General features: G+C 37.9%; 1 protein-coding gene and 1 long non-coding RNA gene across 4 annotated transcripts in view; one reads left to right on the top strand and one right to left on the bottom strand.

Annotated features, from left to right (window-relative positions):
* Positions 1-335: 335 nt before the first annotated feature.
* On the bottom strand, positions 336-11,371 carry Znf24 (zinc finger protein 24). Of its 2 annotated transcripts, none has more exons than XM_013358730.4 (4): positions 11,255-11,371; positions 8,499-9,001; positions 8,110-8,257; positions 336-5,653 (listed from the first exon to the last, which is right to left on the bottom strand). In XM_013358730.4, the coding sequence occupies exons 2-4, from the start codon at positions 8,916-8,918 to the stop codon at positions 5,115-5,117; spliced, it is 1,107 nt and encodes a 368-aa protein (XP_013214184.2). In that variant the 5' UTR covers positions 8,919-9,001; positions 11,255-11,371; the 3' UTR covers positions 336-5,114. The 2 variants fall into 2 exon arrangements, with proteins under 2 accessions (XP_013214184.2, XP_040129738.2); XM_040273804.2 differs by lacking the exon at positions 11,255-11,371 and adding an exon at positions 10,425-10,446.
* Positions 11,277-12,142, top strand: part of LOC120885897 (uncharacterized) — a 19,818-nt gene continuing 18,952 nt past the window's right edge. For both annotated transcript variants that reach the window (XR_013429603.1, XR_005728675.2), the window contains exon 1: positions 11,277-11,416. This is a non-coding gene — a long non-coding RNA (uncharacterized LOC120885897). The remainder of the gene's footprint in view (positions 11,417-12,142) is intronic.

Here is a 12,142-nt window from a genome sequence, read left to right as displayed (position 1 = left end):
TATCATACCTGAGTCTCACACAAATTAATCTGGAGGAAGGATGGGAAGAGAACTGTCAAAGTGGCTGTGTGAAACTGTTGATTCATGCATTTCAACATAGATGTGCAGTTACTGTTGAAAAGTAAAGTGTGTGTGTATGGCATGTGGTATAGGGAGAGCAGGATGACAAATGGCAGAGGTTGACAGAGGCCAAATAATGGAAGGCCATGCTGATTTTATTAATTCATATAATATGTGAAGTATAAGCCTAGAATTTTAAATTACAAAGGTCTTCTACAAATCAATGAGAAAATACAAATAATCTATATGTTTATCAGGACAGAAACCAAATCCAATTATCTTAAACAAGAAAGGGACTTTATTGGCTCACAAAAAGTCCGGAGGTAGGGCAGGGCTTTAGGCACAGCTGGATCTAGGGCCTCCAGAAAAATGACATCAGAACTTAGTAGTTCTCTTTCCATTTTAGTTGGCCTCCAAGTTTCTCCTCAGATAGGCTTTCTCCACATAGTACAAATTCAGGCTCGAGTGGTTCTTGGTTCCTAAGATCTCTGTGAAGCCTTCTTCCAGTAGTTTTAGCAGTTCTGTTGAGGGCTCTCTTTAGCCTGGCTTAAATTACACAAGCATTTTTTAACAGCTGCTGCTAGGGAGCTGTGGGACTGAGGAGGCCAGGACACGTGCTCACCTAAGCCACAAGGGAATGGGTTCACCGCAATAAATAAGGGTTGTTATTAGAGGATGGGAAAAAAGATGAACAAATAAAAACAAATGCACACAACGCAATAGGAAAGCAGGTAAAAGAAACGAACAATCCATGGTATAACTATAGATGACTGATAACCACAAAAATAATTCCAACTTCACTATTTATCAGGGAAATGCAAAATAAAGGGCTTTCTTTTTTCTTTTTTGCCCAACATTTAAAGACTATCAAGTATAGGTAAGGCTATGTGGGGAAAGGAGCACTTTCCATACAGTTGGTGAAAATATATTAGTTTTCATGAAGACCTTTTGGAAGGCTAAGGTGGGCCTGTAAGACCTGTAAACCCAACCATCTACCTTACAGGACTCCAACCTAAGGAATTATTCAACACATCCACAAAGATCTGAATGTTTACTTTGGCAATGTAATAGCAGAAGAAAAAAGGAGAAAATAGTTAAATAATGGTATTTTCATAGTTTTAATCCCATTTAACTGTAAAAGAAATTTAAAGACCTCAGTGTCATTTCTGAGATAAAAAAATGAATTTCAGATGTATGATCCTAGTGTTTATGAATGGTCACATGGAAATTTATAGAAAGGGGTATTAGAAGGATGTATATTGAACTATTGAAAGTGGAATTTGACTGGAAGCCCTGAAAAAAATAGTCTCTTTGCTCTTATACTTGTGTATCTTTTAAGTTTTGTATAATGAGAAGGTAGTCATTTATACCTTCATAATTAAAAAAAAAATGGGCAAAAGCAATTCACAATAGGAAAAAAAAAATGCCCAGTAAACATATGAAAAGATGTTCCTCCTTGTTAATCAAAGAAAAGAAATAAAACAAATAAAAACCACATTTGCCTATCAGGCAAAAAATTTTAAGGACACAGCATTGGTAAGAGTGTAGGCATACAGTCATTCTTACTACTGAATGGAGTTGTAAACTGGTATAATCTTTTTGATTTTTCAAAAATGTCAAATGTGCATTCCCTGATCCAATAAATACACTTCTAGCTATTTGTATTACGGAAATACCCACAAAGGTAACAAAATATATGTATGTACAGAATGTTAACTATGCCTGTTATTTATAAAAAACCTAATAATCCATCAATGTGGGGTTGGTTAACTAAGAGTATATTCATGCAATGAAATAGTATTCAGCTATAAAAAATGTCTACATCAATGTAGAGGGAGGGGGCAAGTCTTAGTGCAATATATGTAAAATGGGCATATGTACCAACCTCATATGGTTACTGAGGGTTAAAGAGTTATTCCATGGTAAAGCACTTTAATAGGTGTCTATAGGCAGCAACCCAACCCCCAAGTGTTACCAAATAAAGTATTTTTGCTTAAATATGTATATACCTAAATCTGGAAGAACAACAAATCAAACCACCATCACTTCTGAGGAAGGCTTTGAAAGAATATGTCCTTTTTAACTTTACATTTCTGTACTACAAAAAAATTTTTTAAAAACATCATTGAGCATCTTGTTTTCACATTTGTTAACCAAAAAACATAAAAATGTAAGATTTATCAACCAAGATTTAACAGCCTTATAGTGAAAACTATCTGTACTTGAGTCCACAGAACTAGATTTGAGTTTTAGTTTTAACTGGAAACATGTAAGTCATGTATCTCTGAATCTTGTTTTCCTAGTCTACAAATCTAGGTGCGATAGGTAATCCAATACTTAGCATGCAGATTATTTCAATATGTGTAACCTCCCCTTCATTTGACACAAATGTAAGACACTGCTAAACGGTCAAGTATCGACTGCTATGAATGTAAAGAGCATAACCTCCAAGAAAACTATAAAACTTAACAGTAACTAGCAAATGCTCCCAGTACCTAAAGGCTACTACAAGCCCCTAACACAATAGTTCATTGCTAACCAAACACATGTTCTGGTTAGGTCACTGCTTGGCAACCAATTTACTATGATTTTCTGTATGGGCATAAGTGAAATGTCTGAATGAAACCATAAATCACTAATGAGCTATTCTAAATCAATGTCTAGTTAACCCTAACCAAAGATGGTGAGCACACATCCCATCACATCCTCTCCCTGTGTACCACCATCTGTTTTTTTTCCTTATCTAGTTGCTTTCCCCACATGCCTTGCCTTAGAATTTGAACTATGGACAGGTATCAGCTGGCAAAACAAAAACAGATTTGCCAAATATAATGCTACTTTTTCTGTGCTCTCACAACACCCAACATCTTTGGCATTTCTGACAAATCTACCAAAGGGAAGCTTCCTCAAATATAAGATCTTAGAAAGCATAAAATCCAACTTCTGAGACATCACTCCTTACCTACTCTGATACAAGAATCCTGTCATCCCAGCAGTCTTCCAAATATGCCACCTAAAACGTACTTGGAAAGAAGCAAGTTATAAATAAATAAATCAACTCAAGATCATTTTATCTCAGAGCAGAGGAAGTTTATAGCTTTATTGGACATTGACTTGTTTCCTCTCAGTCACAAGGAAAAAAGACCCCAACAAAAGTCCCTACATTTTCTTGTATAACTTAAAAATACATTATATCATTACTACATATTTATACTTCAATAAATCTTAATCTATAAAGCACATTTCTTATAATTGTTATCAGAAAATCTATAAACAAGCTCCATTCTGCCTCACTTCTCCACCAGCTGGCCTTGCATTTATTACTATGCTTTTTATCAGGCTCATGCAAATCATCTTCCCATTTTAAAATTTGATCCAAGCACCAAATACAACCCAAATCTCTGCAACTATGAAATATTTGGATTTGCATGGATCACTTTCCATACAATGATGCCCACTGTAAAAAGCCTTTTCTCATTCAATATTTTAACTTCTAGAGTTTTCCACTAAGCAGTAGAAACACAGTACTTGGAATTCTCAGTCAAGGAGTATATAATCCTACTACTAACAATGTATTACTTTAATACATTTTTAAAAAATGTGTTAAGACTGAAAATTAAAAATAGTTCAATCAATCTGATAGTTAATAAACTAGTTGTTAATAGCCTAGTTGTTTATTTTTAAAGAACAGTCCATTTAACTTAACATGTAGGTACAACCTCAACACTACTAGAGATTGATTTTTTTTTTTTTTTAAAAAAGAGATTCATAAACCTCCAAACTGTGATAAGAATGTATCCTGGACTCACCTCTGAAGAATGCTGGAGAGCTGGCTAGCTCTTTGAGCTGATTCCTCATCCCCCTCCAAATACAACACCCTGGTAAGAGAACTATGGCTCTGGGAATCTCAGAGGTGACACTCCTGGGAATGCTGACAGGGGGAAAGAGGGTAACTACATGAAACAGCTTTATATTAAATCCCCTATGATTTACAGTGGAAGAAACACCTACCAACTTAATGGTAGGATTACAGTACCTAGCACAGTGCCTTGTCGGTAGAAAATGTTTTAATAATAAATGCATGGCTGCTTTGGCCTGGTGTTCAACCCTTTTGTACCAAAGGAATAAAAATACCAAACCTGATACATGATGCCTATTAGGTAATCATCTGTCTTTAATAAAGATGAAGGCAAAAGAATGATGAATTAGATCTTTTGAGTCAGACCATTAACTTGTGTTTACATTTGCCTTTCAATACTGCCATTTTTAGTGTTAAAATTTCTACCTTAACACTTCTACAATTATTATTAAACTACTTTTAAATAATAAATGGGAAAATATTTTCATTAGTTAACAGGCCCCAATTAAGATACAATGAGCAGTTTGTCAGTTTCCTGTGGGAGATGGACTATACTTAAAATTCCTACATTTCAATGCAGAGATCAAAGTATTTGTATATCTTCCCAACCTAGACATTCCATTCACTTTTTTGAGATTTTATCACCATAACTTATCTGAGATCTTAAGGCTCCTTTTATTTTGATGCTTTCAGCCATTCTTTATCTTCTGTTTTCTCAAATGTATATTCTAATTAGGTAAAACAGAAAGATATATTTTAAAAAGATGGTTTTGAGACTTTATAGTTCCTATGTTACCCTTTAAAAGTAGAAAGGAATGTATCCTTACAAAGAACATTTCAATGATCAACATAGAAATAAGGTATTTGTCTAGGAAATAAAACTTAAAAGAAAGGGAAAAACAATCAGGTAGTTCATTATTTGGAAAAAATAGAGAATATAAACATCACATGGAGAAATTAGGCATTAACACCTGAATTAAGTTTAAAATTTCAGTTTTTAGGCAGGTATAACACCATTTTTTTCTAAGATAAAATAATAATGGTGAATGAAGACGTTTTTGTATTTCCCAGTGGATTTTCTGACAGTCAATAGGGAAAAAAACTATTCTATATCACTTCATGTTTTTAACTGTGTCTTCATTTCTGAAGAAAAAGACCTGAGTGCTGATTTGTGTGTGTGTGTTTGTGTGACTTCTTAAACTTTCACAACATTCAGAAGTTTTTCTGCATTGTGTCTTCTCTGATGCCTAAAAAGATTTGAGCTTTGACTATAGGATTTCCCACACTGAACACATTCATAAGGTTTCTCCCCAGTATGGATTCTCTGATGATTAATAAGCCCAGAATTCTGGCTAAAGGCTTTCCCGCATTCAAGACATTTGTAAGGTTTTTCTCCAGTATGGACTCTTTGATGTTGTACGAGGATGGAACTTCTGCTGAATGCCTTCCCACACTCAACACAGCCATAAGGTTTCTCCCCACTGTGGATTCTTTGATGGAGAATAAGAGCCGAGCCTTGACTGAAGTGTTTTCCACATTCATCACATATATGTTGTTTCTTCCGAGAGGGATTTCTCTTTCTTTCAAACCTGCCCTTTGGGAAACAGGTTTCTCCATATTTAAAAATCTGAGGAACACCTATATTGAGAGTACCAGGAACTTCATGAGATTCTACTGCTGAAGGAATTTCCTGTTTTGGAGCTAGTGCTCCATTTTCAGTCCTAGTATCATCATCTGAAACAAAGAGAAAAATGCAAATATGAAATAAAGAGAAAATGCACAGCCTATCTGGGGAGAAAAGATGTTTGAAAGAAAAAAAAATTTAAATGAACTAAGAATAAATTGTTTCTGCACATCTATAAACAGCATTCTGATAATTAGTGTTAAGGATGCTCCCCCCCAAAAAATAAAATGACTTATTATAAAGCTAATGAAGTAACAGCATAACATGATGACATAAAAGGTTCTATTTAAATTAAACACTAATCTAGAGAATAATAAATGGTAGATTCTAAGATAGTTTGGGAGATAGTCAAAATGAAATGGTTAGGTCTAGAAGAAATTTTGTTAGGAAAAAAAATGGCCATTAGGAAATCATAATGTTCTTTTAAGAAAAATTAAATCAATGGCTGGGGTTGTGGCTAAGCTCGCCTAGCACATGCAAGGTCCTGGATTCGATCCTCAGCACCACATAAAAAATAAAGGTATTATATCCATCTACAACTAAAACAATAAATATTTTTAAAAAATTAAATCAAAACACAAAGGTGTAAATAATAAGTAGTCTGTCATAAAGTAGCTATTTCTGAAAATGAGCAAGGCAGATCATAGCCAAGATTAAATTAAAAGCAGACAACAGGTTCTGATAAAAAAAAGGGTCTGAAGAAGGGTTGAGCATCCTATGTTAACTGAAGACAAGGTACTTAAAAATTCAATATACCTTTAACCAATAAAAGGTTTCCTATAAAAGAAACCTGTCCTACTTGGTATCTGTCATGATATTTAGAAAAACTGTCATTTCTAAGCCTCAGTGAGAGATGTCCAGTGAAAGCAAAACCTAAATTACCAACAGGAAGTACCATCACCAGGGGCTGGGGATGTGGCTCAAGTGGTAGCGCACTCGCCTGGTATGTGTGCGGCCCGGGTTCGATCCTCAGCACCACATACAAACAAAGCTGTTGTGTCCACCAAGAACTAATAAATAAATATTAAAAAATTCTCTCTCTCTAAAAAAAAAAAAAAAAAAAGAAGAAGAAGAAGTACCATCACCAACCTATAGTCAGAAGTAAGAGTAAGTCTTATGTAAGGATTCCCTAAAACTTCAAGTCTCAAAAAATTATGGTTGATATAGATAGGGTAAGTAGCATCACTCAAAAAAGTGGTCAACAGTATTATGATCAACAAAGAGATAATAAGTCAGGAGAAGAGACAGAGACGCTGACTCTTAAGGGTTTACAGAAGATTAATTAACTAAGGCTTGGAAACTTGAAGAAAAGAGAAGTATGAAGATTAAGTGTGGACAATGGGGCACAGAAAAAAATCAATGTCCCAAATGTGGAGGAGACTAGAGTGCTGAAATGAGGCTATTAAAAAACAGGTAAAAAAATTATTCTAAATTTCACAACAGGGAGAACTTCTCTATTCAAGCAAATGACACGTCCAAAGATCAAGGGCTGTGGTTCTTAAAACATTCTTACACAGAAGAATGTCCCACAAAACATGTACAATTGCAGATTTTCAGCAAACTTGAGTTGTTAGCACTGTCCCCTTGGCAAAGGAAACCTGCTCAGACTTCATTCTGTGGCATACCAGAATTATCACCAATTATATCAAGAAATGATCCCCAAAGCAGTTTCAAACAAAATTTCATTTAAACTCGTAAATATAAAAGGAAATCCAGACATTTTTAAAATACACTGGGTTGTATCAAAGTATAAAAAAGTAGGTACATGGCATTCATTGCCAATATAGAGAGAACAAGTGATCTAAGTGAATTATTACAATTGTGGAATTTTAACTTAATTTTCCTGCATTCAGAGATTATAGCTAGAAAGTCTATTTTTGCATAAATACTTAGAAAAAAGAAAGAATTTACCCTAAAAATCATTTTTACAAAAAAGTTTTTAAAAAAATGATTCTAGGTAGCACATTGAGGGAAAAAAAGAAGTAGCTAAAAATTTAGAAAACTTCAGTGATATATAATAAACTAAAAGGTAAGAGGCATGAGATAAACTTATTATAATAGAATTAGACAGGAAACTAAGAGTAAATAGAAAACAGATTCAGATGACAAATAAGCAATACTAAGTATAAAATAGAAGGACCTGGTCTATAGGTGGGTGCTGGCTCAGAGTAAGACAAATGCTAGTGTGACATGGGAGGTCTTCAGAAAAGAGGGAAGAAAAGGCTGAGATGTCCCAGGGAGCGGGGTGGAAGATTTGAGGTCAGCAATCAAACTTTTATCAGAAAAGAACCCAAGATTTTTTTTTTTTTTTTTTTGGTAGTTCTGGGACTCAAAATCCAAGGCTTGTGCTTGATAGGCAAGCACTCTATCACTAAGCTACATCCCTGGCCCCCCAAATCAAGGATTTTATAGTATGTCTGTCCAAGGACTTGGGTTAAAAGTCCCCCTACAATAAGAACAAGAAAACAGTTCTGGAAAAAAGCCCACACAAAGTTTTGGTCCTTACCACAGTGCCTTAAGGAATGGAGTTCCCAGGATGCCCACTTGAGCTGATTCTCCACAGCATCAAGCTCAGAACTTGGCAATCCCTGAGCATCTTCTTGAGATACTATCTCCTCTACTAGTACTTCTCTTTTCCGTCGACGGAGAGAAACCTGGAAAGATGATTTTGGTTTAGTTGAAAAAGAATTATTACTAAACACATCCAAGAAAAACCATACAAAATATCTACTGCAAAGGCCCAGATGGCCAAAAGACACAGAAAGAGAGTGGTAAGGAAATATGGAAGAAGGCATAGAAATAATTTTAATTCAATCAAGTGAAATTAACTCAGCAATTGACCAACTGCTATATCAGTGCTTCTGACCCCGGGAAAGGTGATGCAAGCAGGCTCACCGGCTGTCCAGGGTCATCTAGTTCACTCTCCAAATCCTCCAGCACGGTCACTGCTTCTTCTCCATTCTCTGGACGATGCTCTCGAACCCAAGTCTGTAGCTCTTTGGGCAGGATAGCAACAAACTGCTCCAGCACCACTAGTTCCAAGATCTGTTCTTTTGTGTGCGTCTCTGGCCTGAGCCACAGACGGCAAAGTTCTCGGAGCTGGCTCACTGCTTCACGGGGCCCTGGTGAATCCTGGTATCCAAATTGCCTGAATCGCTGTCGGAAAACCTCTGGATCAGGGAGATGATTCCAGGTGATGCTTGATCCCTCTTCACCATCAGGATCCTCTTCCAACTTCACTCTGAGAATTTTTTCCTCTTCATCTGGAGTTGGGATGATAAGTATTGAATCTTCTTCCACGGACTGTGCAGACATCCTGATTTGTAATACTTCAAGAAAAGACAATAAAGGCAGGATAAAATCCTCAAAAAAATGTCCTGTTTTCTTCACAGGTACTCCTGAGGCACAAGAAAGAAAAACACATGTGACTAAATATACTAAGAATTTGGATTTATACTGATAAAGAAAAAATATTTGTTCTTTTACTGGATTAAAAATTCCAATCAAAAGCCTACACCAGGCCTGGGGTTGTGGCTCAGTGGTAGAGCACATGCCGAGCATGTGTGAGGCACTGGGTTCAATTCTCAGCACCACATAAAAATAAATAAAGATTCATCATCAACAAGAGCAATAAAAAGCTTATACCAGAGTCAGCAAAACTACAGATTGAAACCAAATCTAGCTTGATGTCTGTTTTCATAACACATCAGAAAAGTCTGAAATTTTTTGATGGTTGAAAAAAATATTGCATGATGTGAAAATGTAAATTTAAAATGTCTATATCCATAAATTGTTTTATTTGTTCATGGTTCATACTACAATGGCAGAATTAAGTAGTTTCAACACAGACGATATGACCTAAAAACCTCAATTTTTATTATCTGGTCCTTTACAGAAAAACCTTGTCAGACTATGACCTACAAAGTTGACAAACCCTATTTCAACAATCAAATGAATCCGAGCAAGAACTGGTCTAAATCAGGGTCTTCTAAATGCGCTTGATCTTGGAACACATTATGTACAATTTAGGGCTGGTGTTCCCTGACTTACTTGAGTCAACTTAAAAGTAACGGCTTTTTAAATTTTATTTTATTTTGTGTGGTGCCATGGTCAAGATGCTCTCAAATGTGCTTAACCACTGAGCTGAGTTACATGCACACCCATACTGCTTTTTAATTATCTACTTTTAAAAGACATTTAAGAACTCTGTGGAATTAAAATATAGGGTGAAAAAATGTTACTTGCTCAGTAACAGATCACATAAACTGGAAAAAATGCTATTTTGCATAGTAACATGCAAATATTATTCATTCACCATACCATAAATATATTTAAATTTATAATGACAGGCATTAAACAGCAAATTCTGTTAAGAAAAGGCATTCTCAAAAGCTGGGCATGGTGGGGCAAGCCCGAAATCCCAGCAGCTCAGGAGGCTGTGAGCTCAATGCCAGCCTCAGCAAGTCCCTAAGCAACTCAGTGAGACCCTATCTCTAAATAAAAATATTAAAAAAGGCTGGGCATGTGGCTCAGTGGTTAAACGGACCTGGGTTCAATTCCCAGTACCAAAAAATAATAATAACAAAAAAAAAAAAAAACAAAGAAAAGACATTCTCAGAACCACTTTAACTTCTTGCAGTAGTTCAGAGTCTCTTATACTGGATGACTCAGTTTTCCCAGGTTCTAACTTCAGGGAATCTTTGTGCTACTTTCTGATCCCTTACTTAGTATTTGCATAGTCATGCGGAGGCCACGAATTGAGAATGAGCCATAGAGTTACTACATGTATTCAAGCTCCAGAATATAAAAGCTGTAACTTACAAAAACAACTTTGTAACTGATCAAGACGAAGAGTAAGAATCCGAAAATGCTTTATCCAGCAGGTAATACATACGGGTTTAAATACTCTGGATGTGGTGGTCTTACCAGCAGTCTAGCCAAAAGATTTACTCATCCCTATCCCAGGATCCGACCTTACCAATGGCTCAAGCATTTCTATATAAGAGAAATTTATTTTCCTTTTATGCTACATAGCACTCGGCTCCTGGGGCACGCGGAGAGCTGGGAGGCAGGCCTCGAGTCCCCAGTGTTTGGTCGGGTGACTGATCCCAGGTGATCTTGCCTCAATCCTGCAGAGACTCGCTGTGTATACCAGCTTCGTCCCGAAGTCCTCCAGCCCCTCCTCCCAGCACTCCGAGCCGCCACCACAGACTACCAGAGGCCAACAAGTCACCACCGCCTCGAATCCAGGACATTTCCGCCCGCGGCAAGCGGAACTACCAGTCCCGGCAGCCCCCGCGCAAGGCCCGCCCAGTCTCCACCTCCGCCGAGATAACTCCCAGAAGCCTCTGCGAGACGCCAGGGCCTCGAAATAGAACAAAACCGGCAGGTGGGGGAGGGGGAAAACGAGGGCTTCGGAGGGCAGAAGCAACGTAGAACTCCCGGCGAATGCCTAAGGCTCGGGCGGGCCTCCCGCTGACCCCTTCCCGCCCCTCAACTGCTAGGCGCGGAGACCATGGCCCCTTCTCCGCGCCTCTTGGGAAGCTGAGAAAGGTTCCCGCCAGCTTCCTCGCCGGTTTCTGCTAAAAGGTCCGCAGACCGTAGCCCGGCTTCCCCCTCCTCCTCATACCCTTCCCTCAACTTGCGCAAACCTCTGGCTCAGGAACCGCAGCAGCTTCGCTGTCCAAGGCAGACGCAGAAACGCCGCTTACAAGCCGTTTCCCAGAAGCCCCCGGAGCGGACTCCTTCCGGTCTGCAGGCCCGAGGAGGCGGAGAGAGGCAAAGCCCCGCGTTGCCATGGAGATGCACTCCAGGTGGGGGAAGGGCGGCCTAACGACAATGACCGCTTTGAGGCTGCGCTTGGCCCAGCGCCTCTGCTCGAATAGCCCAGCATTCTGTTCCGTTTTTAAAAAAAAAAGGAAAAGGGGGAATGCTGCCGTTAAGATAGTCTTTTCAGTTTCACAAACCCTTTCATGCATTATATCATGTGAGTAATCCCCTGGAAGAGTAAAAGTCAGTATTTATGAAAGCTTACGACATGATGCTGGCTACTGTCCCTGTGCTATACATGCACTGTTTTGTTTTTTCTCAAAACTTCTATGATGTAGGAACTTTTATTATGCCCATTTCAGGCTAAGTGAGGCACAAATAATTTGCCAAGAGCTCCTAACTCTTACGTGGAAATCAAGATTTGAAACCAAGACATGGCTCAAACCTTTGGCTCACACCAGCTATGTCACAGAGTTTTATTATGACCAATTTATATATGTATATCAGAAGCAAAATGAGGCAGGTTGAGTTCTAGCAATGATATTGAATAAGAATATCAATGGTTGGTCTTATTCAGTAGACATATTGAGCACCACCACAGCCTATTTCAAATATAACAGACTTGAGGCTCACCTATGGGAATACCTCCAGCCAATTACTTCCTTGGGAAGGTGGGGGACGGGTGGAACCCAGATGGAAATTCCAGGAAGGAATGTGGGAGTGAATCCGCATGGAAAGGAAGACAATAGCCATAATACTTTTCAATGCCT

The sequence above is a fragment of the Ictidomys tridecemlineatus genome, chromosome 13, assembly GCF_052094955.1.
Source record: "Ictidomys tridecemlineatus isolate mIctTri1 chromosome 13, mIctTri1.hap1, whole genome shotgun sequence".
Taxonomy (NCBI): Eukaryota; Metazoa; Chordata; class Mammalia; order Rodentia; family Sciuridae; genus Ictidomys; species Ictidomys tridecemlineatus.
Note: the sequence above shows the minus strand (reverse complement) of the source record. Positions and strands in the feature narration are given on the sequence as shown.

Coding starts and splice junctions, on each gene's coding strand:
- Znf24 (XM_013358730.4), bottom strand. CDS start 8,918: ATGTCTGCACAGTCCGTGGAAGAAGATTCAATACTTATCATCCCAACT. Junction 8,258..8,498: donor TAGATGACCCTGGACAGCCG/GTGAGCCTGCTT, acceptor TCATCTTTCCAG/GTTTCTCTCCGTCGACGGAA. Junction 5,654..8,109: donor CCATTCCTTAAGGCACTGTG/GTAAGGACCAAA, acceptor TCTTTGTTTCAG/ATGATGATACTAGGACTGAA.